General features: G+C 54.6%; 3 protein-coding genes across 15 annotated transcripts in view; all 3 read right to left on the bottom strand.

The window, feature by feature from the left end:
* IFRD2 (interferon related developmental regulator 2) overlaps positions 1–9,984 on the bottom strand; it is an 18,949-nt gene extending 8,965 nt beyond the window's left edge. For all 4 annotated transcript variants that reach the window (XM_024746866.1, XM_024746880.1, XM_024746872.1 and 1 more), the window contains exon 1: positions 9,747–9,984. In XM_024746866.1, coding sequence (XP_024602634.1) covers positions 9,747–9,804 — 58 coding nt within the window. In that variant the 5' untranslated portion in view covers positions 9,805–9,984. The remainder of the gene's footprint in view (positions 1–9,746) is intronic.
* A 351-nt stretch (positions 9,985–10,335) lies between these two features.
* On the bottom strand, positions 10,336–27,497 carry LOC112400718 (hyaluronidase-2). 10 transcript variants are annotated; one of them, XM_024746626.1, is made up of 7 exons: positions 27,444–27,497; positions 24,376–25,355; positions 23,793–23,882; positions 15,917–16,017; positions 11,446–11,590; positions 11,146–11,235; positions 10,336–11,029 (listed from the first exon to the last, which is right to left on the bottom strand). In XM_024746626.1, exons 2-7 carry the CDS (start codon positions 25,303–25,305, stop codon positions 10,766–10,768), a joined length of 1,620 nt encoding a protein of 539 aa, XP_024602394.1. In that variant the 5' UTR covers positions 25,306–25,355; positions 27,444–27,497; the 3' UTR covers positions 10,336–10,765. The 10 variants fall into 10 exon arrangements, with proteins under 10 accessions (XP_024602394.1, XP_024602400.1, XP_024602457.1 ...); XM_024746632.1 differs by lacking the exon at positions 11,146–11,235; XM_024746617.1 differs by lacking the exons at positions 10,336–11,029; positions 11,146–11,235; positions 11,446–11,590; positions 15,917–16,017 and adding exons at positions 16,502–17,429; positions 17,611–17,700; positions 18,058–18,981.
* On the bottom strand, positions 13,085–14,179 carry NAA80 (N-alpha-acetyltransferase 80, NatH catalytic subunit). Its single transcript, XM_024746692.1, is given in 2 exon segments — positions 13,085–14,148; positions 14,150–14,179. Coding segments are annotated over 2 exon segments (894 nt in total). The 3' UTR covers positions 13,085–13,284.

Below are 27,497 nucleotides of genomic sequence, written 5' to 3'. Positions count from 1 at the left end.
CAGGTCACGAACCCGTGTCCCCTGCATCGGCAGGCAGACGCTCAACCACTGCACCACCAGGGAAGCCCAGGGCTCTGAGCTTTTACTGTCAAGGTCCGGGTTCTATCCGTGGTCACCGAACTAAGATCCCAGAAGCTGCGCGGCATGGCCAAAAAAAACAAGAAAAGAAAAGGAAAGAAAATCATGGTTACCAAAGGGGATAGAGGGCAAGGAGGGATAAATTTGTAGGTTGGGATTAACATGTACACACGAATGTATATAAAACAGACAATCGACAAGGACCTACTGTAGAGCACAGGGAACTCTACTCAACACTCTTTCATAACCTTTATAAGAAAAGAATTCAAAAAAGAATATATATAACATTCTCTTTTTTGTACATGTGAAACTAACAAACACTGTAAACTATACTCCAATAAAAATTTAAAGAAAAAAAATAACAGGAAAAAAATTGTAATAAACGTGTGGAGGTTAAACAATATTTTACTAAACAACCAGTGGATCACTGAAGAAATCAAAGAGGAATTCAAAAAATACCTAGAGATTTCTGACAACAATGCTATGAGACTGGAAATCACAAGAAAAAAACTGTAAGAAACAAATACATGCAGGCTAAACAGTGCGCTACTAAATAACCAAGAGATCACTGAAGAAATCAAAGAAGAATAAAAAAATACATAGAAACAAGTAACAATGAAAACAGGACGACCCAAAACCTATGGGACACATTAAAAGCAGTTCTAAGAGGGAAGTTTACAGCAATTCAATCTCACCTCAAGAAATAAGAAAAATCGCAAATAAACAATCTAACCCTACACTTAAAACATCTAGAGAAAGAAGAACAAAGAAAACCCAAAGTCAGTAGAAGGAAAGAAATAAAAGATCAGGGCAGGGGATTAGGGAAGATGGCGGAAGAGTAAGTCGCGTAGATCAACTTCCTCGCCACAGATACACCAGAAATACATCTACACGTGGAACAACTCCTACATAACACCTACTGAACGCTGGCAGAAGACCTCAGACCTCCCAAAAGGCAAGAAAGTCCCCCGTACCTGGGTAGGGCAAAAGAAAAAAGAATAAACAGAGACAAAAGGATAGGGACGGGACCTGCACCAGTGGGAGAGAGTCGTGAAGGAGGAAAGGTTTCCACACACTAGAAGCCCCTTCGCGGGCGGAGACTGCGGGTGGCGGAGGGGGGAAGCTTCGGAACCGCGGAGGAGAGCACATTAACAGGGGTGCAGAGGGAAAAGCAGAGAGATTCCCGCACAGAGGATCGCTGCTAACCAGCACTCACCAGCCCAAGAGGCTGGTCTGCTCACCCGCTGGGGCGGGCGCGGCTGGGAGGTGAGGCTCGGGCTTGGGCTTCGGTCTGGAGTACAGGGAGAGGACTGGGGTTGGCGGTACGAACACAGCCTGCAGGGGGTTATTGCACCACGGCTAGCTGGGAGGGAGTACGGAAAAGTCTGGACCTGCCGAAGAGGCAAGAGACTTATTCATCCCTCTTCGTTTCCTGTTGCGCGAGGAGAGGGGATTAAGAGCGCTGCTTAAAGGAATTCCAGAGACGGGCGCGAGCCTCGGCTAAAAGCGCATCCCCCAGAGACGGGCATGAAACGCTAACGCTGCTGCTGCCGCCACCAAGAACCCTGTGTGCAAGCACAGTTCACTATCCACACCCCACTTCCGGGAAGCCTGTGCAGCCCGCCACTGCCAGGGTCCCGGGATCCAGGGACAACTTCCCCGGGAGAACACATGGCGCGCCTCAGGCGGGTGCAATGTCATGCCGGCCTCTGCCACCGCAGGCTCACCCCGCACTCCGTTCCCCTCCCTCCCCCCCAGCCTGAGTGAGCCAGAGCCCCCGAAGCAGCTGCTCCTTTAACCCCGTCCTGTCTGAGCGAAGAACAGACGCCCTCCTGCGACACACAGAGGCGGCGCCAAATCCAAAGCTGAGCTCCTGGGAGCTGTGAGAACAAAGAGAAAGGGAAATCTCTCCCAGCAGCCTCAGAAGCAGCGGATTAAAGCTCCACAATCAACTTGATGTGGTGGACTTTGAGAGCAAGATTTATGATTTTTTCCCCTTTAGTCTTTTTGTGAGTATGTATGTATATGCTTCTGTGTGAGATTTTGTCTGTATAGCTTTGCTACCACCATTTGTCCTAGGGTTCCATCCGTCCGTCTTTTGTTTGTTTTAATTTTTTTCTTAATAATTATTTAATAACTTTATATTTTATCTTACTTTATCTTTTTTTCCTTCCTTCCCTCCTTCCTTCCTCCCTCCCTCCCCTTTCCTTCCTTCCTTCCTTCCTTCCTGCTTTCTTTCTTTTCTTTCTTTCTTTCTACTTTTTCTCCCTTTCATTCTGAGCCATATGGATGAAAGGTTCTTGGTGCTGCAGCCAGGAGTCAGTGCTGTGCCCCTGAGGTGGGAGAGCCAACTTCAGGACACTGGTGCACAAGAGACCTCCCAGCTCCACATAATATCAAACAGCGAAAATCTCCCAGAGATCTCCATCTCAACACCAGCACCCAGCTTCACTCAACGACCAGCAAGCTACAGTGCTGGATACCCTATTCTCATTCAGATTTGATGGAGAAATTAAAACCTCTACAGACAAGCAAAAGCTGAGAGAGTTCAGCACCACCAAACCAGCTTTACAACAAATGCTAAAGGAACTTCTCTAGGCAAGAAATATAAGAGAAGGTAAAGACCTACAATAACGAACAATTAAGAAAACAATTAAGAAACAATTAAGAAAATGGGAATAGGAACATACATATCGATAATTACCTTAACTGTAAATGGACTAAATTACCAAGAAAAAAAGGGAGAGGACGTAAATCAATAAAATTAGAAATGAAAAGGGAGACATCACAACTGACACCGCAGAAATACAAAGAATTACAAGAGACTACTACAAACAACTATATGCCAATAAAATGGACAACCATGAAGGGACAAATTCTTGTAAAGGTTCAATATTCTAAGACTGAACCAGGAAGAGTTAGAAATATAAACACACTTATCACAAGTAATGAAATTGAAAACATAATTAAAAATCTTCCAACAAACAAAAGTCCAGGACCAGATGGCTTCACAGGTGAATTCTATCAAACATTTAGAGAAGAGCTAACACCCATCCTTCTCAAACTCTTCCAAAAAATTGTGGAGGAAGGAACACTCCCAAACTCATTCTATGAGGCCACCGTCACCCTGATACCAAAACCAGACAAAGATACTACAAAAAAAGAAAATTACAGACCAGTATCACTGATGAATATAGATGCAAAAATCCTCAACAAAATACTAGCAAACAGAATCCAACAACACACTCAAAGGATCATATACCATGATCAAGTGGGATTTATCCCAGGGATGCAAGGATTCTTCAATATACGCAAATCAATCAATGTGATACACCACATTAACAAATTGAAGAATAAAAACCATATGATCATCTCAATACATGCAGAAAAAGCTTTTGACAAAATTCAATACCGGTTTATGATAAAAACTCTCCAGAAAGTGGGCATACAGGGCACCTACTGTATAATACAGAGAACTCTACTCAATATTCTGTGATAACCTATCTGAGAAAAGAATCTGAAAAAGAATGAATATATGTATATGTATAACTAAATCACTTTGCTGTACACCTGAAACACAACATCGTAAATCAACTATACTCCAGTATAAAATTTTGTAACGTAAAACAAACTCCCAAAAAACTCTCACTTTTCAAATAGCTCTTTGTTGCTATGTTATATTACTGTAAAGATTAATTAAGTTATTAAAAAGATATTCTAAGCTTGTTTCTAAAGCTGATCACTGTAATCTATCCTTGGATGAAAATTAGATGCCCATAATGTATAACCAGGGGATTATACATACAAGGGAAAAAAAATCATTTAGAGCTTCCCTGGTGGCGCAGTGGTTAAGAATCCGCCTGCCAATGCAGGGGACACGGGTTCAAGTCCTGGTCTGGGAAGATCCCACATGCCGCAGAGCAACTAAGCCCGTATGCCACAACTACTGAGCCTGCGCTCTACAGCCTGCGAGCCACAACTACTGAAGCCCGTGCGCCTAGAGCCTGTGCTCCGCAACAAGAGAAGCCACCGCAATGGAAGTCTGCACACCAAAGTGAAGAGTAGCCCCCGCTTTCTGCAACCAGAGAAAAGCCTGCGCGCAACAACGAAGACCCAACGCTGGCAAAAATAAAATAAATAAATTTGTTAAAAAAAATCATTTAAAAGAATGTGTCCAACCCAGATAAAAGGCCTCTTATCAGGTATTCTTAAGTACATCAGGCACAAAGAAACTGAAGGGAATCAACTTCCAAGAATTAAGGTACTTTTACCCTAATTACTAGAAGTGCCCAACGGAGGACTTCCTGAGCACTGATGTCAGTCTTCCCCTCCTCCCAAGGGTCTGACCCTTTATTTCCAGTTTGCAGCAACACGGTTCACCACTGGGGACACCTTCTGTACTACTCCTTTGTGGCAATTTCTCTGGCATTAACACCTCGTTGGGAGACTACTTTAGAAGAGATAACATCTAGGGACTTCCCTGGTGGTCCAGTGGTTGGGACTCCGTGCTCCCAATGCAGGGCGCCCGGGTTCGATCCTTGGTCAGGAAACTAGATCCCACATGCCGCAACTAAAGATCCCGAATGCATCAATGAAGATCCCACGTGCAGCAACAAAGACCTGATGCAGCCAAATGAGTAAATAAATATTAAAAAAAAAAAAGAGGAGATAACATCTAAAGTTGTAAATCTTGATTAAATTGCACGGTGGGTGGATTTTGACAGGGAAACGAAACTTTTAGATAGCTAACCATTGCTCCAGTGGAAGCTGCTGTGTCCTTGGAAATGGCTGCTCCAACAAGGGCTATCTTACAGGCGGGAGCCATTCCTCCAGCGGAGACTATTATCCCAGGGAAAAATGCACCCAAGGGTGAGGAGAGACCTCCGATATATTCAGGAGCTCCTCTGTACTCCGAGTTACCCAAGGGGCCCATTTTCAGTCCAGCTAGCACCCGCAGAGGCATAAGTTACTAACCAACTGCCTCTAGGGTTCTGCCTCTAAGAGAAATTTATAATAAAAATCAAGAAACAATAAGAGGGCTTCCCTGGTGGCGCAGTGGTTGAGAATCCGCCTGCTAATGCAGGGGACATGTGTTCGAGCCCTGGTCCGGGAAGATCCCACATGCCACGGAGTGACTAAGCCTGTGCGCCACAGCTACTGAGCCTGCACTCTAGAGCCCGCGAGCCACAACTACTGAGACTGCATGCCACAACTACTGAAGCCTGTGAGCCTAGAGCCCGTGCTCTGCAAGAGAAGCCACCTCAATGAGAAGCCCGCACACTGCAACGAAAGGGTAGCCCCCGCTCGCTACAACTAGAGAAAGCCCACATGCAGCAACGAAAATCCAATGCAGCCAAAAATAAATAAATTAAAATAAATAAAATTTTTAAAAAAAGAAACAATACGAGTTCATGTGCTTTTTTTCAATGTCCGATTTAAGTCTCGCAGAAGTTGGAAAGTTTTGCTGAAGATTCTAAGCTTTCCACAAAGTTTATTTGGTTAATGATCTCACCAGGGGGGATTTACAAATCTTATCCAACTGCTGCACCCCAGAGAAAGAACAGCATATAATACTGGCAGCCTGAGACCAACAGGGCCACACAGTGTACCGCTTGCAGAACAAAGCTGTCCCCGAGGCAGACCCACAGTGGAATTACTAAATAAATTCTATTCATAGGGATAGATGGGACCATATGATTAATTGTTTAATAAAGGCTATAAAATTTTTTTCAGTAAAACCTGTCAATTACAAAGAAGTAAAAAAAGTCCAACAGGAATTAAACGAAAATCTGACAGTATTTCAAGAAAGGTTAATAGAAACTTTTAAAAAGTATATGAATGTGGATCCCTCCTCTCGGTAGGGACAGGCCCTTTTGGCTATGCATTTCATAGCCCAGTCTGCCCCAGACATCAGGCACAAAATTCAAAAAGCAATGGCCGGACTTCCCTGGTGGCACAGTGATTAAGAATCCATCTGCCAATGCAGGGGACATGGGTTTGATCTCTGGTCCGGGAAGATCCCACACGCCGCGGAGCAACTAAAGCTCCTGCGCCACGACTACTGAGCCTGCGCTCTAGAGCACACGAGCTACAACTACTGAAGCCCGCACACCACAACTACTGAAGCCCGTGCACCTAAAGCCTGTGCTCTGCAGCAAGAGAAGCCACTGAAATGAGAAGCGTGTGCACCACAATGAAGAGTAGCCCCCGCTCTCTACAACTAGCAAAAGCCCGCGTGCAGCAACAAAGACCCAACGCAGCCAAACAAACATACATTTTTTAAATAAATAAATAAATAAATATGTGGTAAAAAGCAATGGCCGGTCCTCAGACACCTATAAGCGACTTGCTCCAATTGGCTTATTCAGTTTTCAATAATAGGAATATAACCTAAAAGATTAAATGCACCCAAAGAAATATACAAAAGGCCCAAATGATGGCAGTAACTTGATCCTCTGAAAAACCACTAAAGGGGAGGCTGGGCTTTCTGGGCCAATCTGGCCATGGTAAACCACAGGGCCCATGGGTACCGAGACAGTGTACCCTACATGGACAAGGGGGCACTGAAGGAAAGACTGTCATCAATGTACCCTTTGCAAATAGCCAGGGCACTGGCAGAGGGAATGCCCCAGATGCCAGAAAGCGACAGGGATCCCTCGGCCTTTGATGGTTTTACAATCGAAAGACTGAGGGGGGCCCAAGGCCAAAAGGGGATCCACATAGAGATACCATCTACATAACTACTGTCAAGCCTCAAACTTCAGGTGGTAATTGACGTGGTGAGCCACTTGATAAAATTTCTCATAAACACCAGTGCAACCCTTTCAGTCTTAACCCAAGACTGAAAGCCTTAACAACCATAGGAAATATGTAATGGGAGTGTCAAGAAAGAGACAGGGGCACACCTCCCTGGGACCCCTTTTGTGCAACATCAACGGCTGGTCGTTTTTACATTCCTTTTTGTTTGTGCCTGATTGTCCTCTCTCTTTAATGGAAGGGACTTATAACTAGATTAGGGGACACTTTGTTTCTCGAGGGACAAGGAAGCCACCCTTATCACTAAATGATATTAACCAAAAAAAAAGAAAAACAGAGTAAATCTATAACTAAAATAAAAGTCTCGGGCTTCCCTGGTGGCACAGTGGTTGACAGTCCGCCTGCCGATGCAAGGAACACGGGTTCGTGCCCCGGTCCGGGAAGATCCCACATGCTGCAGAGCTGCTGGGCCCGTGAGCCATGGCCACTGTGCGCGTCCAGAGCCTGTGCTCTGCAATGGGAAAGGCCACAACATAAGTCTCAATAAACCCCTAAGTATAAAACATTAAGGTTCCGGGCCTAGCCAAAAGCAAACAGATTGAGGCCTCAAGTAACTGCCTTCCAGATTTGTAAAATGTTTTGAAAAAATGGTTTGGGTCTCCAAGACAGTGGCTACAATCTCTTTTAATAACTCTTCTAATGCTTATTGCTGTACTTCTTTCTTTTTTTCTTAAATAAACTTATTTATTTTATTTATGTATTTAGTTTTTTGGCTGCGTTGGATCTTTGTTGCTGCACGCGGGCTTTCTCTAGTTGCAGAGAGTGGGGTCTACTCTTCATTGTGGTGCACAGGCTTCTCACTGTGGTGGCTTCTCTTGTTGCGGAGCACGGGCTCTAGGCGTGTGGGCTTCAGTAGTTGTGGCTCATGGTCTCTAGAGCGCAGGCTCAGTAGTTGTGGTGCACGGGCTTAGTTGCTCCTTGGCATGTGGGATCTTCCCAGACCAGGGATTGAACCTGTGATCCCTGCCTTGGCAGGCGGATTCTTAACCACTGCACCACCAAGGAAGTCCCTGCTGTATTTCTTTCAATTTGTATCTTTTATAAACTCATCCACTGATGCTTAACGTCCACAAGGGCTAAAAGAATAATGTTAATGGGCTTCCCTGGTGGCGCAGTGGTTGGGAGTCCGCCTGCCGATGCAGGGGACATGGGTTCATGCCCCGGTCCAGGAGGATCCCACATGTCACGGAGAGGCTGGGCCCATGAGCCATGGCCACTGAGCCTGCGCCTCTGGAGCCTGTGCTCCACAATGGGAGAGGCCACAGCAGTGAGAGGCCCGAGTACCGCACAAAAAAAAAAAAAGAAAGAATAATGCTAACAGGAGGGGCATTGGCTTCTGGTTCTTCTAACAGAGAAGGGACAGTCAGCCAGGTGTTTTACTTCTTCCCCAGGCAGGCCTACATTCCATCTCAGCAGAAAGTAGTTAATGATAGGTTGTCACCCATTACCCCCCTTTAAGCATAAAGGGTAAACACCTGGAGCGGGGAATGATACGGACAGAGTAAAAGGACAAAGTAGGTGATTAAATAGTTAATCCCAGTAAGTGGTTATAAGTAAAGAAAACAGTATGGGAGACCCCTGTAAGTTAATGATCACTCAAGAAAGCAGGTTCGCTTAACCACAAAACCATGCAACAGAAGCATGAGACATGCCACAAAACAACAAAACAATGGTGGAATGAGACCCACATCCCGCCCAGTGAGCTCAGGTTAATGATTCCTAGGACACACGTGCACTAAAAACAAACATATAAGGAAAGGGTGACATTATACTAAAACTTGAAATGATTTATCATATGTTAGTGTATGTTACCGCCTTTTTGCTTATTTCCATTGCGCCATGACAGTCCTGGTTTGACCATGTAGGAACAAGAAAACTCCCCACCCGACTTGGAAAAGGAACTGATGATGGAAGCTTGATGTCTCCTCAATAATGAGGAAGAAGGTGGTCTTCTCACCCTCCCCATTCTTCCTTTGATTATAAAACTATAGCTCACCATGTTCTCCAGATGGCACCCTCTCACCCACCCCCTTGTAAGCCTCTCAAGTGTCCTACTCTAATAAGTCACTTCTTATCTATCACTCTGCCTCTCCCTGAATTCTTTCTGCTCTAACGAACGGGAGCTACTCGGACCACGCACACCCCACCCCCAATGCACTTCTGCGGTTTCATCAGTAGATTGGCTTTACTGCTCCGGGGCAAGCAGACCCACGTTTGGTTCAGTTACACCCTCACCCAAGCCCCACTGAAGTGGCGGCCAGGTCTGAGCTGTGCCTAAGAAGCACCCCATCCCTACAGAGTAAACACATGTGTTTACTGCACCAGGACATGCTCCTCTGGTCGACCTGATAAGCGACTCTCTGGACTGCCTCCGGCTCCAGGGCGCTCATCAACCTTCTAGGTCCAGGCAGTCAAGGCCCAAATTTTGCAGTTTCCCAATCATCCCCTCTCTCAGTTCTCCGGGATAGCCCAGGCCTCCGGCCAACTTCCTAGTTCAGTCCAGGCAAGGATCAGGGCTTGGGGAGGGGCTGGCTTCCTGCTCCGTCTGGCCTGTTTGTCCATCACAACAGACAACTTAGGAAGAGAGGCAATGAGGAAACCAACCAAGGCCGGGATGTGCGGACCAGGTGCGGGCGGGGAGCGAAGGCTCCGGGCAAGCGGTCGGCGCACTCAAGTTAGGCGCACACGTGGCCGCAGACTCCTTGGGCATGTGCAGGTCACGGGGAGAGTTGCGGGTGGCACCAGACTGGTCGAGGCTGGAGTCTCTACCCCAGGACTCTTAAGGACACCGACGGGAACCCACACAGGGCCCCAGCTCAACGTTCCTCAGTTGCCCAGAGCCCCCCACTTACCTCCTCCGCTGCGCTTGCCGCCTCTGCGGGGCGCGCTGCCTTTTCGGGCGCGGGGCATGCCGGGAATCGGGCGCGGCGGGGCGCGGGGTCAGGGACCCGGCGGGCGGGGGCTCCAGACCAGCGAGTCGCCGGCCAATGCGCTGAGTTGAGACTTGGGCAGACGACGGGAGCCACACGCCGCGCGCGCCACCATCTTCGCGAGGCGCCCCGCCCTGCCGAACGTGTCGAAGCGCCCCGCCCTGCTAGATGGGTGGCCGGGAAGGCGAGTTCCTGGTCTCTCGGTTCACGGAACCTCTCCATGAGGCCGAAACTACTATTCCCAAGGTGCTGCGCGCGGATTACCCCCCCGCTGGGCGCAGAGCACCTTGGGAATTGTAGTCAGCTCCCGGGACCCACAAGCCCACGACGCTCTAGCTGAACTATGCACCCACAATGCCTTGCGGCGTTCCCACCCCCCTCGCCCAACACGTGTAGTCGTTAACTCTGTAGTTCCCCACGACGCAGGACCGGCAACTCTGGGTACTTGCAGCGGGACGCTCGCGACAGGAAGAGGGTGGGTTTGGTAGAATTGGGGAACAGCCAAACCTCAGGCAGTGAAAGAAAAAGTAACTTTATGATGAAAGCAGATTACAGACAACAGCTTAGCACTTAAAGATCTTAGCCAAGATCTCCTCGGGGGCCCACCTGCCCCTGGACGGGTCTCCTGTGACCTCTCCATGGACGCAGTGAAGTGTAGAACAGAGCCCTGGGCTGGCAACCTGAACCTTCTGGAACACCGACTCTTCCTGGGGCTGCTTTCTTGTCAGGAGGGATGAGGTGATCTCAGAGGGCCTCTAGTTTTAAAACAGTATGTTTTTTTCTGGCCTCTTCCACTCCTCAGGGATCGCATGGGAAGTGGGGTGTGTGCATGGGAGAAGTGACTGTAAGCTAAATAGAACAGGAGTGGGACAAAGTCCTCCCTCCAGGACTGGAAAGATGGCAGCAGGAACATGAAGGTCAGAGGCAGGTGACTCCTGGCTTTATGTTGCTTCTTCAGGCCTGGGCTCCTGGCAGGTCGGGCCAGCCCAGCCCCAGTAACAACGGCAGCTGAAGGACTCCCAATCTCCAGGGCTGCCATCTGGCTCCAGGTGCAGAAAGACTTCCAGTTGTCCTGGGTCTTGCCAAGCACATCGGCCATGGCCATGGCACCGCTGGTGACTGCAGGCCATGGCTGCCCTGGTCACGTTGATCACATAAGGGCCCAGGGTGCTCACTAGGTAGTCATGGAGATGCCAGCACTCCTCCTGAGGAGAGGGAAGGGATGCATCAATGCTTCTGCTCCATGGCCCTGACATGGTCTTTCCCCATCTCTGGGACCCCAGCATGGGCTGTGTGGCAGGCTGGAGGGGGCAATGATCACCTCAGAACTGGAGAAGCTCAGGTCCCCCCAGAGCACCACGCCGGCTGCCCCCAGTGCAGCGCTCACACCAATGGTCTGCACAAGTTCATCCTGGAGGCAGAGAGCTGCTAAGCCAGGGCTGGGCTGGCCAGCTCCATCTGGCCCAACCTCCACCTTCAAGAACTTTCATGGCTCACTGCCATGATCCGATTCCACCCCTAGAGGAGGGCCCCTTGGCCCTGAGCCTCTGAGTGGCTTCTCAGGCCCTCAGAGAATGTCATGCCTCCCCAGTCAGACCCCTAGACTTCAGTTTTCACTCACCTGGGACAGGAACCTCCCAGAGCTCCGGTGTGTGAGGCGGGCATAGGCCAGGACAGGCAGGGGATGTGGGTGCCCAGCGAGGGCCACACGGAAGGCCTCCTCCAGGCGGTATCGGACAAATGCGTGGTGGTGAGCAGGTGGTAACCTGGGTGGGAGGTATATGCTGGGGAAGAGGGCGCTGGAGGCGGCCCAGAGCCAATGCAGTTGGGTGTTGCGGGCAAGGGTGGCTGCATGGCAGTGGCCCGTGTAATTGGAAGCTGTACCATGCCAGCCATTGCCACAGGCCGGGAAGCGATAGAAGCCCCAGAGCCCATGGGGCTGCAGTGCCCGGCCTAGCCGCAGTGTGTCCTCCATCAGTGCACGGGCTGCCTGTTCAAAGCCGATACGGGCCTTGTAGAGCTGCTCCTGGGGGTCCAGGTTGGGGAATACCCGCCGTGCCCAAGCCCAGGAGGCTGTCTGGTAGACCTGGCGGCGGCCCCAGTTCCCAGACCAGAGTGGACACCATTCCTCCCAGTCCAGTACTGCCAGGCCAGTGAAGCCAGGTTGCAGGCTGTGGCGGATCTGATAGGCAGCCCGTGCCAGGTGGCGGTCAAGGGGCACAGCCTGGGGGATGCCCCCGTTGTGAGCTGTGCCCCTCGGCCCAAGGTAGGGATAGAAGCCGAGCTGGTTCTTGTAGAAGATGGTGACATTCTGGCCGTGGAAACGCTGGCCACGGTTGGCTGCAATGCCCAGGGCCTCTAGTGGCAGGTGCACGCCAAAGCGGACCTTACAGTGTGCTGAGGGCACATTCCACAGCACCAAGAAGGGGCGTTCAGGGGCTTGCAGCAGGGTCTGGCCACATCCCAAGCACAGGGCCACTCCTAGCACCAGGGCCAGGCCTAGCTGCATGGTCATGCCCCAGGGATGGAAACCTGCAGGAGAGAGGGGGTGTGAGCTTAGACTCCATGGCCATGGCCACACCTTCCACACAGCAGAGAAAGCTGGGAAAACTCCTCCAGCTCCTCCTCACAAGAAAGGGAGGTGCATAAAGCCTGGTTCCCAAGGGGTCTCATAGGCCTCTCAGAGCAGCCACAACCCAAGCTGGCTTGGGCAGCTCCCCTTCTGTATTGTCCATCTCTGCCATGGCACCACCGTGCCCTCTGACACCTCCCCCACCTACAGCTTTCACAAGTCCCCTTCTTTCCTCTGCCCATTTTGTTTCCTGCCCCAAGAACACTCAGCCCCCACCTTGCCTGGCTTAATTTCTACTCAGCACTCAGGTCTCTGCTATGACATCACCTGCCCTGGGAGGTCTACCAGATCTCCAAGTGGAGTGAGGAAACTTGAGCTCCCACTGTCCCAGCATGGATCCTGCCACAGTATGCCTGCCCTGTCCCTTGGGCTGAGACCCTATCTGTCTAGTTCCCCACTGCCTGTGCCCAATCCAGGGCCTGTAACACAGCAGGTGCCCAGCGAATGGTGATGAGTGAATGTCTCCTTGTCCCCTGGGCCTGGCAGAGTGAGAGAGGTAAAAGGCAGGTGTCCCTCCACCCATGGCCCTAAGGCCGAGGTGGATCTGAGGGCCCCTGCAGGGACAGAGGACCTAAGACAAGGCTGGGAGATGAGGGTGGGGGTCAACAAATACACTGTCACAACCACACCCAACAGAAGCCTTTATTCAGCCACACTGAGAGCTCTGAGCCACAGTCATGGTGCCATCTCCACTGGCACTCAGGAAACATGCCTAGGCTGAAGCTGCCCTCGGGGGATAGAAGCTGAGGGATGGCCAGTGGGCTGAGGCTGGTACTGTCCTGGGCAGTCAACTGACCCAGAAAGACAGCATCTTGCCCTGGGTAGCCCTCAGATGTCTTTCTCCATCCAGAATATGGGGCGTCTTCTCAGGTCTTGGTATTGAGTCTCCAGCAGGCTTTGTGGAGGGGGCCCTCCTGGAGGTGGGGGTAGGGTGGTCAAGGGCTCAGGCAGGGGTGGGGGTGGCGGCAATGATGACCCCTTGGGGGCTCTTGGGGCAGCTTGGGCAGTCAGGCTAGGGGCCCTGCAGGGTGGCCGGGGAAAGGAGGCCCTGGGGAAGGCACTGAGCAGGGTGGCAGGCAGCCACCGACTGGTGAAGACCAGGCCCTGCACAGGCTCACCCAGCTGGTAGCCCAGGTGGGCGTAAAAGTGCAGCTGGTCATGGGTGGTGAGGTGTAGCCGGCGGAAGCCCCGGGCCTGAGCAAAGGCTTCAAGGCCCTCCATGAGGCAGCGGCCAAAGCCACGGCCCCTCAAGGCTCGGGCCACCACCACCGTCTCCACTAGGAGGCTCTGGGGCCGGTCCAGCACCCGTGACAGGCGGGCATGGCCCACCACAATGGGGTCTGCCTCTGGCGTGGGACGGGGGCTCAGCAGCATCAAGCAGAGGGGGAAGGCATCTGAGGACTGGCCCAAGGAGTGCAGGCGGGAGGCGCGGCTGCGGGGCCACTGCTCATTGATGAGGTCGGCACAGGCATCCAGGAGCTCAGGTCGGCAGTGCACAGGCTCCAGGGTCAGCTCAGCCAGGTTGGGGGCTGGGGTCTCCTCTGGCTGGCGTGCGGGATCCAGGGTCAGCTCAGTTGAGCCAGGACTGAGGGTCATCTCTGGATGGCATGCAGAACCCAGGGTCAACTCAGCTAGCCTGGGGCTCAGGGTCAGATCTGGCTGGTGTGTAGGATCCAGGATCAGCTTGGCCAGGTTGGATCTCAGGGTCATCTCTGGCTGGCATGCAGGATCCAGAGTCAGTTAGGCTGGAGTGGTACTCAGGATCAGCACCACCTGGTGTATAGGGTCTAGGGTAGGAGTCAGCTTGGCTGGGCCAGGGCTCAGAGTCAGCTCTTGCCTACATGTGAGATCCAGGCTCAGCTGCCAGGCTGGGAGCCAAGGTCATCTCCTGCTGGGTTCCAGGTGGCTCAGTGCCAGGCTGGGGGTTAAGGCCACAGTCTCCAGGCAGTGGTATCTCCTGAGACCAGAAGGGTGCTCCTCCTGTGGACAACAGCCATGCTGGGCTGTGCCAGAAGGGAGGATGGGGCTGGGGCAGGGAGTGGCTGACAGAGTGCTAAGGAGGGCCACGCATCCTGGAACTGGTGGGCTGCACCTTGTCCCCATACTCACCTGATGGCACAGGTGACCTGGAGGATCCCATCCCCTATACCTGAGGGACCTGACTCAGGTGGAGAGCAGAGGTGATGGATCCTGGGTGCTCTGCCTTACACTGGATGGAGGCTGAGGGCTAAAGGCTAGGGCAGAAATCAAGACTCCAGGCCCCAGCCTTCTCTGACTACCGCTTTGTCCTCCCCAGGAGAGTAGATCCAGCCCTACACCATTGCATCTGGCTGGCCATCAGACAGAGCATACAAACTAGACACCACAACCCCCTGCTTAAACGCTGTATTCCCTTCGGAGGGAACACAGCTTCCCTAGGAACTCCCCTGTCCCACCCTTCTCCCTACTCCAGGTCCCAGCCTTTTTGACCACCTGGGCCATGCCTGCCACCTAACCGATATTGGGGTGCCATTCACCCACCCATCAGGCTCAAATTTCCCCTCCCTGGACTGCCTTCCCTACCAGGGGCACAGAGTCCCTGGCTCCCTCCCCAACACTGCCCAGCTCAGGACACTTTGACTGGGCATGGACCCAACTGCCCCTCAGAAAGGGCCCGGCTCACACAGCAATGTGGCTCCTGCAGGCCTGGCTCCCCACTGGCCTGTTTCGTAGCCACCCTAGCTAGATAAGAACCACAGCTTCCTTCCTACATCCACAGGGGTGTCCAACGGCTACCAGGTTGGGGGCTCAGACCTCCTGACCCCGAACTGCATTGTATGCCCATCCTACCACAGGCTCTGCTGGCAGAAGGGTCAATGCTGGGGGATTTCTAGCGATAGGTGGCCGCTGGGCCCCACCCTTCTACTCACCTGTTCCAGAGAGAATGCCCTGGCTCCCCTTCCCCACCTCTGCAGGAAGGCCCCGTGAGCTTGAGGCCAATTCCACACTGACCAGTAACAGGTAGCCCCCTCCCCTCATACCACATCCCACTCAGAGGGCTATAAGCCCCTCACCTGCATCAGCCACCTCCGCAGCAGCTGCACCCCTGGACCAGGAGAGAGGAAACCCCAGGATCCGCCCCTGAGCCTGGAGCCTCAGACTTCCCCCTCAGGCTTAACCCTTTCTGTGCCGATCCCACCCACTGTGGGTGGGGCTCCCGGGTCCACAGAGAGAGGCGACAGTCTCTCCTGCCTCGGTTTCCCCCTTCCTCCCACTGGGTGACAAACCGTGGAGTTTGGGGGTGGGGGCTTCGGGAGCTTGACTCTGGGCGGCTCGGCATGCTCTGGGAGGGAACGACAGACGCAAAGAGGGCGTGCGGGGGCGGCTTAGTCACTTGAGAACTGTACACGCGGAGCAGACGGGGAGAGCGGGGGACAATGAGGACGAATACGCCGCGCATGGGGAGAGGGGCAGTACTGACATGCTGACGCCTGGCTCCGGGACGCTCCGTGTCCTCGCTCCACACGGATCTGTATCTCGCTGTCTCTGGCTCGGACTCCTCCGGCCCCCGGCGCTCGCACCCTAGCGGAGAGGCGGACGCACTGCAGCCGTCACGGCCCGCGGCACACCACCAGGTCCCGGGTCTTCGGGGCGGCCAGCCCCCGGCCCCGGCGCCTCGCGTCATAATACAGACCCGACGCAGACTGGATCTCTGCCCTGGCTCTACCTCTGCCCCTCCCGCCCTTGCTTATCCAGGCCCAGCTCCCAGTGAGCGCGAACCGAGCGCCAGCTCCATTACGGGTGGGCTGGGCTTCCATCTCGCCCCGCCTCGCCCCGCCCCAGACTCAGATAGGTCTCCCCCCAGTTAACTTTGTTTCGGCTCACGTCAGCCTCCTGCCCAGCGTGGAAACGGTCAGGTGGAGCTTCCTCCCGAAATTTGGGCCCAACCCTGAGAAGCAGCCGCCCTCGGACAGACATCAAATCAGAGCAAGAGAAAAGAATTTTCCTGTGCCCTCTGGATCCCAGCGCCTGCACGTTTTAGGTGCTCAATAAACAGCTCTTGAAGTTAGAATCATGTCTGCTTTATTTGTGAGGCTGTTACCTCTGAACGGATTCAGGCTGCTGTACAGGGCTGATTACCGTCGACATATAGTAGGAGCCAAAGGGCTCCATCGCTATAGAGGTAGAGGTAGAGGGTAGAGATTCAAATCCAGATTCACCTGGGTTTGAATCTCAGCTGCTCTATTTTCTGTCTGCAACCTTGGGTAAAGTGCTTACCCTCCTTCCTTCCTCCCTCCCTCCCTTTCTTTCTTTCAGCATGCGGGATCTTAGTTCCCTGACCAGGGATCGAACCCCCGCCCCCTGCAGTAGAAGCATGGAGTCTTAACCACTGGACCGCCAGGGAAGTCCAGAGCATCAGTTCTTGTGATTGCTGCAGTTTAAAGACTGGCTCAATGTCTCTGGAGGAAATATTTTTAACTCTGCTGGGTGGGTGCCCAAGGCTCTAACTCCTTATGCAACTATCTTGGTCTGTAAGCAGGTGTGAATGGGCTAGCATATGCTCATGACAGTGCCTGAGTGTACTTCTGACTGTGACCATGACTCACGTGACTGTGCCTGTACTTGAGAAAGCTGTAGCCAGGTCCAGATTGCATTAGGTACTCAATGTGTGCATGTGCCAATCACCACATGCCCCACTGCTCACACCATGTTCCCGTCCACCCACAGTAGCAGCGACATTTGAACTCCACAGCCAACCGATCCTTGAGTGAGAGGGCACCTTGGAGGGTCAGAGGCCCACCACCAGGCGTGGACTCGATGGAGAAACTGGTGGGGCTGAGGATGAGGCGGGCCTCGGGGTGACTGGGGCGCCGAGCACAACGGCCATGGCCAGAGCACAGGACTTGACTGCACAGAAGAGCCCCACTGGTCACATTCAGGATGAAGGGCCCCAGTGTCGTGTCAACATACTCCTTGATGGCCTGGCAGGATTCCTAGGTGGGAGGGGGAGCGTCAGGACACCACGGCCATGCACGGGTCCACCTAGGGCATTGAGGCACTCACCTGCTGGTCAACCAGGACTGCAGGGGTAAAGGGTGGGCCAGGGTCTCCCCAGTCAGCCTGGAAGCCCCACTCCTGCCGCCACCCTCACCCCCATCCTGGGCTTGAGCTCACCTTGGTTCTTGTGTTCTCCCAGCTCACCCAGAGCACCACTCCTGCTGCCCCCTGGGCTGCACTCTCCCCCAGGCTGTGCTCCAGCTCCTCCTGGGGAAAGGACAGCATAGCTCTGTGGGGCCTCCCTCCGTCCCCACAGCAGCCTGCTGTAACACGATTGCATGGGACAAATAATTCATAGCCTGCTCTAGCTGTGGTGGCCAGAGGCAAGCCTGCCCTTACTCTAGCCTGTGAGTGCCATGCAGGCAGGGATGATTTCTTTCTAAAGAATGCTGAATTGTCTGTGCCTAGCACAGAACTTGGCACACAGTAGGTGCTCAAAGAATGTGAGAGGGAATGGATGAAAGTGTCCCAAGGCTAAAGTGCCCCAGAGCTATGTGGCCTCACTTACTGGACTAATGCCTGACAATGTAGGTTACAAGGTGGGCCGGGTCACAGGAGACTCACCAGGGGCAGAAAGCGGTTAGTCATGTCGTAGAAGATCTGGACGTAGGGCAGCACTGGCAGATCAGGGTACCCTGCACCCACGGCCAAACGGAATGCCTCACCCACACGGTGCTGCACAAACATCCGTGCCTTCTTCGTGCCCTCCAGTGCTGCGGGCAGGTAGATGCTGGGGTAGAGGGCACGGCTCTGGCCCCACAGCCACCCCAGCTGGTCATTCTCAGCACGGATGCCTGGTGGGCACTGGCCAGTGTAGTTTGGATTTTTAAAGTCATAGTTATAGCAATCAGGGAAGCCATAGAAGCCCCAGAGGCCACGAGGCTGCAGTGCTTGTCCCAGCCTGAGGGTGCCTGCCATCCAGGCCCGCGCAGCCCCCTCGAACTGGTCCTGAGCTGCTGCCTCCACCCAAGGAGCTGGCCAGTCAGGGTGCTGCCCCTGTACCAGTGCCCGTGAGCGCTGCCGGTAAATGTCCTTGGTGTCCCAGTTGAAGGCCCAGCGTGGGCGCCATGCCTCCCAGTCAATAACTGCCAGCCCTGAGAAGTTGGATGCAGGCATGGCAGCCAGGATGTCCTGGAACGCGCGGGCCAGGTGGACAGCCAGGCTGGCATTCTGGGGCAGGCCACCGAATACGGGTTCCCCAGCAGGTGTGTAGTAAGGGTAGGTGCCCAGCTGGGAGCTGTAGAAAATGGTCATGTCAGGGCCGCGGAAGGTCTGCCCCGGGTTGGCCACCACATCAAAGACACTGACATCCACGTCCACGCCATGCCTCTCTAGACACCACTGGGTGTTTGCATTCCAGATGGTGGCGAAGGGCCGGTTGGGTACCAGGGGGTCCCTGGAGCCTTTGGCCATGCCGAGCAAGTTCAGGAAGAGGGTGCAGATGGGAAGCAGGTGGGCTGCCATGGCACAGGGCAGGTGTAGAGAAACCTGGCCAGGAGAAGCAGAGCTGAAAGCAGGCCTTGAACTCCCTGACCCCTACTGAGGGCAGGCAGGCCAAGTCCCTTATTAATCCACCTCTGTTCTGGCTTCAAGTAAATATTGACCTGCAGGGTTCGGGGAAGTCAGAGGGCAAAGGAGAGGCATTGAGGGGAACATGGCCACTAGAGGGCACATCCGAGTTGCCTCTTGGGCCGACCTCTGCCCTCTGTCTCCCACAGGTCTTGTCCTGGCTTGCCCGCCCCCTTTCCCCAAGGGCCACAGAAGCCATGACATCTGTCTTGAGAAGAGTGGCTGAGAGCCAGGCCCTCAGCCCCCAGGCTGGCCGACTGACGGAGGCGGGGGCTTCCCTGTCTCTACCCCCAGGAATCCTGGCCACCCATGCAGGAGGGCATGCTCAGTGACGCAGGAAATGTCAGCCCAGCCCTCCTGTACACCCGCCAATCTGCCCACTTGTCCCTGCTGACCTCAGGGCTGAAAGGCCTCATTCTCCAAACTTCCTGACCTCAGGGTGAGGGCCTATGCAGGGCTCAGCAAGATTCTGTTCCTTAACTCTGGCCTCAGCTGCACCGAGACTCTTGGAGGAAGAAGCTGCTGCTAGAAACCCTGAGCTTTTGTAGGGGTCACCCCACCCAGTCTGGGGGCGGGCTGAGGGGCGGGCCCTGGATTAGAGGGCTGGGCCAGACAGCAGAGCCACCTCTGCACTCCTAGCAAAGTGCCCTTGGTAGGAGGTGGGGCTAGGCAGGAAGTGGCCCCTCCCACTCTGTCAGCACTGGGGCTGGACTTTGTGGCTTTGCTTGGGATGGTGTGGGGATGGAGGCAGTGCATGGGGGCCATCTGGGCGGCAGATCCGACTGGGTGTGATACTGGAGTCTGGGTGCCTTCCCCACGTGCCTGCATTATGACATCTATGGGCCCTAGGCACTTCCACCTTTGTGGACCCATTCCTCAAAAAAATATTTTAAGGGAATGGTTAGGACTCTGTGCTTCCACTGCAGGGGACACGGGTTCGATCCCTGGTCGGGGAACTAAGATCCCACATGCTGCGCGGCCAAAAAAATACATATTTTTAAAAAAATATATTTAACGACTATACTGGCATAAGTACAGATATAATCCAGACTGAATTCATTATTTCATATTCATTATTCCTGTATTTTTTCTTCTGATTAAAAAAGATTAAAATTAAAACATTTTTGTGGGCCCGTATAAGTATTGTGGCCCTGTGCCTACAGTGCTTAGTGGATAAATCATCCCCCCTTTAGGGACCTGTGTCTGAAAGGAACTGTGTTCCTCAAGTCAGGGCTGCGTTGTCACCCTTTGCATATGTGCTGGATCAGTGACTGTGTCTGTGTAAAGCTCCAGTTAGTGGACATTTGGGACTCTCCACAAACTCCAGTAGTATGTATGTGCAAGTGTGGGACCCAGTGCCTGGGACTTGGTGTGTGTGAGACCCTGTTTTATGACCATGAGACCCCATGTTTGTGTGACCACGGGTATGAGCATGAGTGTATCAGTGAAGACGCGCTTGTTCATTCCTTCGTGATTTTGCTTGTTTGCTGATTCAGACGCTAGCAACTGAGACCTGCTAGGTGCTCAGGCCCAGGCTTGCCTGCCAGAGTGGGGTGAAGGAAACATCATGTTCCTGGCCCAGGTGAAAGCACTGAACAGCCCAGTCTGAACCTGAGCTCATAGCCAGGTCACAGCTGCGTGGGTCAGGTCACAGGTATGTCTGGATAACCTGTGTGTTGACAGGTTACAGATGTGGGCAGGGGAGCTAACAGGTATGCATGGGTCACATCTGTGTAGGGGAGGTCACAGCTGTGTGGGGGGTCACAGTTGGGTAGGGGAAGTCACAGGTGTTGGGGAGATAGGTCACAGCTCCTCCTTCCTTGCCCTCCCTCTGCTGGCTCCATCATCTTATGGCCTTATTGATCGACACCTGAATCTACTCTCCAGCCGGCCTCTCCCCACCTTGGTCACAAGCAGCCAGGACCCCTCCCTTACCCCCACCATGTGATTTGACATCTCCCTCCCAGTGCTACCACCCTCTCTATTCTCTGCCATCAGCAGCCAGAGGGATGAAGGATCACTTTACAACCTGAATCAATATCGATTTGGTGAGGATTGCTTCTCCAGGCTCTAACCACACAATCCCCTTGCCTGTATGCCTCTGGGGAGCACTCTCCACTGTCCAACATCTGACTTGGCCTTGGCAACCAAAGTGCATCTCCCTTTATGCCGTCATACCCCTGAGGATGGCAGTCTTTGCTGGTGTGGTTCATGGGTGCATCCCCAGCACCCAGCCCAGCCCTGGCACATGTGTGTGTTCAGTGTGTTCACTGAACAGGTAAGATAGTCACTATCATCAGACAAAATCAGGCCTGGTGCCACTCTAGGGCCACCTGCAGCATAACCCTCTGTCACACCCAAGCCTCAAACTCTGTCTCCATTTGTGTTCTGTCTTCCTCCAGCCTTTGCCCATGCTTTGTTCCCAGCATCAAGTTTCCCCCCCACCTTTCAAAACTCAGTGTAGGGACTCTCAATGTAGGGACTTCCCTGGCAGTCCAGGAGTTAGGAAACCGTGCTTCCACTGCAGGGGGCAGTGGTTCGATCCCTGGTCGGGGAACTAAGATCCCATGTGCCGTGCATGGTGCGCCCCCCCACACCCAAAAAAAAAACCCAACCCAACCTCAATGTAGAAAGCACTTCCTTGAGGCTACTTCCCGAGTCCTTGTGGCTGGGGCGCCCTCCTCACTGATCGACAGTTTCTTGAGTACATCTCGAGCCGGTATTATCTGAGGGCAGGGGATCAGTCATCACTGATAGGGACAGGAGGAATCCAGGTGTGGGTCCAACGGCTGAGGGGAGGGGCAGGGCCCCACCCAGAATAACTCACTTCAGAAGCAGAGGAAGTGAAGCAGGTCAGAGCTGGTATGACAGCTCTGGCTGCTACTTCTCTCCCCTGGGACAGCTGGGGACAAGCTATGCTCTCCCATGGCCATTACAGGGCTGACTGTTGAGGATGCCTCCCCCTCACCCCATCATGCATCTCTGCAGTGGGACAGGGACTGGACCTCATGATTCAGATCCCAATGCCCTGCTTGCCTCCCCCTGACCATACCCAGTGGAGGACTCTGAGCTAGATGGGGAGAAGTGCGTGTGGCTGAAGTCCACTGTCCTTGGGACTGGGGAGTGGAGGAGCCGCCCTTGCCTGTGAGAACAGCAGGGAGGAGTGATCTGGCTACCTGCCCAGCCAGGGAAGATCAAACATCCGCTTTCCCCTTTCTCCTTGGGTGGGCAAGGCGAGGCGACTGGCACCAGCCCAGCTGGGGATACAGTACCAAGTAGGAGAAGCACAATGAGCCCCATCCCTCACAGAAGGTTGTACCCAACTGCTTTCCAATCAATATAGATAAAGCAAGGTCCTTGGTGTTGGGGTGGACTGTGAGTCCCTCCACTCCCAGTGGCCCCTGCCCTAGCAGGACAGCTAGAGTGGGAAGCTCTGGCCTGCAGATCCCAGTGAATGAATTTTACAGATGAGAAGTCGCCAGCAGAGAGTCTCAGAGAGACAGAACTGAGCTCAAACCTTATATGGAAGACCCTGAAATCTCTCTCACATGCCCTGGCCCAGGCACAGACAGTCCAAGCAAAGAAGCAGTTGTTTCATATTTAATTTACAAAAGAGACCCCAAAATAATAATAATAAACTATTCACGGGCAGGGGAGTAGGGTCAGGTCCTCCCCGGCCCAGTTGTGCCCCTCTTCGTCTCTGGCAGGGAGAGAAGGGGCCTCCCACGGGACTGTCCCTCCCCCTTAGAACAGGGGGTGGGAGCTGGTACGGACACCCTACTGGGCATCCCAGGGGGTTCTGCCCCTTCAGACTCTGGTTTGTCCACCCCTTGTGGGCTCCTACATGCCTAGCAGAGCCCTTGTGGCAGAGGCCAGCTTGCCTGACAGCTGCGTGAGAGACCCTTACAAAGTCCAGGTGAGGGCCAGGGAGGCCACAGCCAGCAGGCTGGTGAGGTGGGACCCAGACCAGGCCCCACTGGCACCCCCAGCTGCCCGCCTGCGGTCCCACTGGCATTGCTCGCCGCCCCAGCCTAAGTAGCACTGGCAGCGAAAGTGCGTCTGCAGGTGGTTGCGGTCGGCCCAACTGAGTTCCCCCTCTGGTCGCAGCTGTGGCTCACCAGGTGCGTGGCTAGGCACTAGGCGGAAGCTGCTGGCACTGAGGTGCAGGAAGGTATTAGCACTGGGGTCACGGCGCACACAGCGCCCGTGGCCATGGCACTGGGCCCAGCTGCAATACTGGGCAGCCCAGGACACATTGACGACGTAGGGTACCAGCAACCGGGTCAGGTAATCCTTGAGGTACTGGCAGGTCTCCTGGGGGCAGAGGTCAGGGATCAGGGTCAGCTGTCTCAGCCCACAGGCCCAGATGGAAACTCTGTTTACACTGTGGTGACTGTACCTTCTTTTAACAATGCACACACACACACACACACACACACGCACGCACGCATGCCTGAGCCCTCACTGTTCCTATTCCTTCTAAGAAGGGGGTGGGGGCAGGGACTGGAACCCAGCAGGGCAGATGGGGCAGAGTGGAACTCAACAGCTGGTCAGGACAGCAAATCCCCCTTCCTGGGAGAAGGGGAGGGACTGTGTCTTCTCTGTTGGGACTGGGGCTCCTTGGGTGGGGGACAGATGAGGGGACCACTTTGAGGTTTGCAGCCAAAAGCACAGAGGCTCTGCCTGTCCCTGCAGACTCAGCTCCAGTAGGCTGGGTGGGTCTTACTTACCATGCTGGTGGTGTACCCCGCATCACCCCAGAGGATGACACCAGCTGCACCCAGGGCTGCACTCTCGCCAATGGTGGAGATGAGATCCATCTACGTGGGGAGGAGATGGTCACTGGGGAATACTGAGACCACAGGGTGAGAAGGACGGACAGTGTGGGCAGGCCCTAGCCTGTTCAGACCTGCTAACCTCCCCGCAGCCCAGTCCTCTCCTTCTCACCCCTAGGCAGCAGCTGTTTCACTTTCTCCTTAAATGTTTAAGCCATTTCCACCCCCACTTCTGGCCTCCCATTCCCAAGCCAAGGGCCCACTTGAGCCTAGTATGTACCTATCAGGATGGACCGCAAAGTCAGAATACTAGGCCCAAGTCCCTGCTCTACCTGGATTTGCTGGGAAGTTCTGGGTAAATTTCTCAGCATCTCTGGCCCTCAATTTTTGTATCCACAAAATGGAGATAACAATGCCACCCTTTCATAGGGTTACAGAGATAATGAGGTGAGGAGATGTAGAGTAGCCAGTAAGCTTGGGGGCAGGAGGCCTGCAGTGGTTTCCCAAGGACGAAGGCAGGGCCCTGGGAGGCACATACCTCGCTAAGCCCTGTGAGTCCGCGGCTATAGGTGGGCCTCGTGAAGACGTAGACCGGGAGTGCATGGTTGGCATGGTGGGTGTGAGCCACGCGAAGGGCCTCCTGAACACGGAAGCTGACAAAGTTGCGGCCATGTGTGGAGGAAGCGAGTGTCTCTTCCAGGTATACAGAGGGGAAGAGGGCCGTGCTCTCGGCCCACAGCCAGGCCAGCTGGTCATTTCGGGAGACCTCAACATCAGGGCAGCGGCCTGTATAGGTCTCCCAGTTCTGCACATAATCATGGTTGTAACAGTCGGGGAAGAGGTAGAAGCCCCACAGGTGCCGAGGCCGAAATGCCTTGACAAATCGCAGTGTCTCCAGCATGAACTGGCGTGCAGCAAACTCAAACTCATACTGCGCCTGCTTCACTATGCGGTCTGGTGGCCAGTCAGGGTGGCGACTGGCCACCAACTGGCGTGATAATCGGCGGTACACATCCTTGTCCTGCCAGTTGCGTACCCACACTGGCCGCCAGTCCTCCCAGTCGATGACTGCCAGCCCTGCAGGCTCCTGTGTACGAATGTAGCGTTCCACATGTCCCTTTAGCATCTCCAGGTGTACCCAGAGGCTGCCATTCTGTGGCACACCACCATGCACAGACCTCGCCACCGAATCGAAGTGTGGATACATGCCCAGCCGGTCACGGTAGAAGATGGTGATGTTCTGGTTCACGAAACCCTCATTAGGTGAGGCCTGCACATCAAAGGCCTTCATGTCCTTTGGGTCCAGTGGCACCTTGTGGCGTGGGCCACAGTCTTGTGTGGGCACATCCCATGCTACCACAAAGGGCCGGCCTGTGAAGATGGGTGGTGCTGTGGGCTTCAGCTCCGTGGCCCATGCCACCGCCAACAACAGGGCCAGTGTGACGGCAGGGCCCAGGCCTGCCCACATGCTGGGGGCTGCAGGAAGACAGTGTCACCTGCCTGGCACTAGCTCAGGAACTGGGGGAAAGGTGGGAGACAGCAAATCAGTCTATAGAATCCTGGAGGTGTCCACCCCAAACCCATCCATACTCCCAAAGCCCATGCTGTGTAGGGCACCATGCCCAGGGTTGTTCAGACCCTGTTATTGGCTATAACAGGTCTGAGAGACCACAGACCACTGAGGCGCAGGAACTCACTGCCAGGGCTCCTTCCTGGAGCAGGTAGCCTACGGCTGGGCAGGAACTTGTTAGGTCTGTGACCCCTCTGAGAACTGGACGAATTGAGCTATAGACTCACTGCCCAGACTCATACATGGCTGAATACCACCCAGGACAAGGTTTCTGAGAGCCCCAAACCGAGGCCCACTCTACCCTGTGAAGTACTCTTGGTCCTGAGAAACCATAGCATTTGGGTGAGGCAAGGCACAGCTGATGAAGCAGCTAGGAAGCTGTAACAGCCCCAGAGCTGGTATCTTTTTTTGCACCCGCCCAGCAGCAGAGCGAGGCTAATAGACTTTGTCTCAGCGAAGACACTCTCCCAAGCTTGGTGGAGGCCCCGCGGGGACAAAGGGGTGGTGGATCTCCCACGGTGGCGCTGGCAGACCGGCATTTCCCTCTACAGCTACCAGAAATGATCGCGCCCGCGGGCCAAGCGGTCCGGGGTAAAGCCCACTCCACCTGGCCTTTGTCCGGGACCCCGCCCCCGCCCCGCACGTGGGGGCTGAACCCGGCCCAGAGTTGGGGGGGTGGTCCTGGGCCGCCTCCCTGGGAGCTCAGAACAGAGCCCGCGGAGAGAGCCGCCAGGCTCGCACTGCCCTCCCTCACCTCGCGCAGGGAGCCGCCGGGACCTGCGCCATGGCCATCGCCATCCCCGCCCCAGCCCGGCCCGCTCCGGCCGCTCCACCAGGCACTGCCCCGGTTCGGCGCCTCTACTGGCTCCGCCCCCCCAGCCCGCGGGCCCTTTAAGAATTCAGCGCGGAGGCGGGCCCTGCGCAGGATTTGCGGTGGGGTCGAAAAGGTGTGCCTGACTTTCGGGTAGCCAGTGCTGCGTTTTGGGCTCCAAGGTCCCCAGATCCTCTGCCGAGGAATGTGACCATAAATCTGGAACCGTGAGACCCCTCCAAATGGGGCTTTCTTGTGGAGTCTCAGCCGTGAGGGCCAGTCAGCCCCAAATTCCCCCCCGCAGCCTGCGGCCGGTGGTACAGTCCTCGCTGCTCCGCGACGCGGCCAGCCGCTTAAAGGGACAGCATAAAGGACGGGGGTCGGGGAGGGAATAAAGGAGGTGGCGTTCCGTCACCCGGCCAGAAGGAGGTGCTGTGGGACCCCGAGGCCTTGGCCGGGGGTAGTAGTGAATCTGGCTCAGCATCCCTGAGCGTAGTCTCCAGTCCTGGGGCCCCTTTGTATGGAAAGGGGGACGGTGACCAGAGCCGACCTCTGGTCTCGCAGGACAGTAATGTGCCGCCCCCTACGGATCAGGGCTCCCTTCCCCCGACCCTGGTCTGAAGGGAATCCCCGCCCCCTGCCAGACTTGGGGAGGGGGCCTAGCACCCGCGTCTTAGCTCTTCCAGGACTGCGTGGAGGCAGTGGTTGTCCGGGCAACACGAGCTGTGGGTCGCAGCTAGGCCCGCCCGGCTGGGGCCAGTAAGCCCAGCGGGCCCTGGGGATAGGGCGTCCCCCTGCCCCCGACCTGCATCAGGCACAGGCCAATCCCTGGGCTCCCATCGCCTCCTGTCCAGTCTCTGGGGGGCCTGTGGGAGCCCCCAAGGCTTCCTTTCAACTCTGAGGAAGCTGCCACCCTTGCAGAAGTTCCTGGACAGATGGCAGAGAAAGCCGGCCCGGCCAGAGGGTTTCCCCTGGGCCTCTGCCCAGTATCCTAAGTCCTTTGGTCCTGTAAGCCCCTCCCTCTGGGGAGCAGGCTTGGAGCTGGAATGGGGGGAGTATTCCTTGCCTCTTCCTAGATCCTCTCCCCCGGGATCCTCAGCTCCCCAAAGGGCTCGGGTCTGTATGGCCAGCCCATTCCCCGCCCGCGCGACTGGGAGGAGAGGCAGGGAGCGCTGCTGCGAGCGCATGTACCAGGGTGCAGACCAGTCGTCTGCCCTGGGCTCACCTGTGTGGGAGTCCGTCGGCCCAGTAGGTCGGCGGCCTCCCTCCTTCCCGGGGT

Source organism: Neophocaena asiaeorientalis, unplaced genomic scaffold (assembly GCF_003031525.2).
Source record: "Neophocaena asiaeorientalis asiaeorientalis breed wild unplaced genomic scaffold, Neophocaena_asiaeorientalis_V1.1 scaffold779, whole genome shotgun sequence".
In the NCBI taxonomy this organism is placed as follows: domain Eukaryota; kingdom Metazoa; phylum Chordata; class Mammalia; order Artiodactyla; family Phocoenidae; genus Neophocaena; species Neophocaena asiaeorientalis.
Note: the sequence above shows the minus strand (reverse complement) of the source record. Positions and strands in the feature narration are given on the sequence as shown.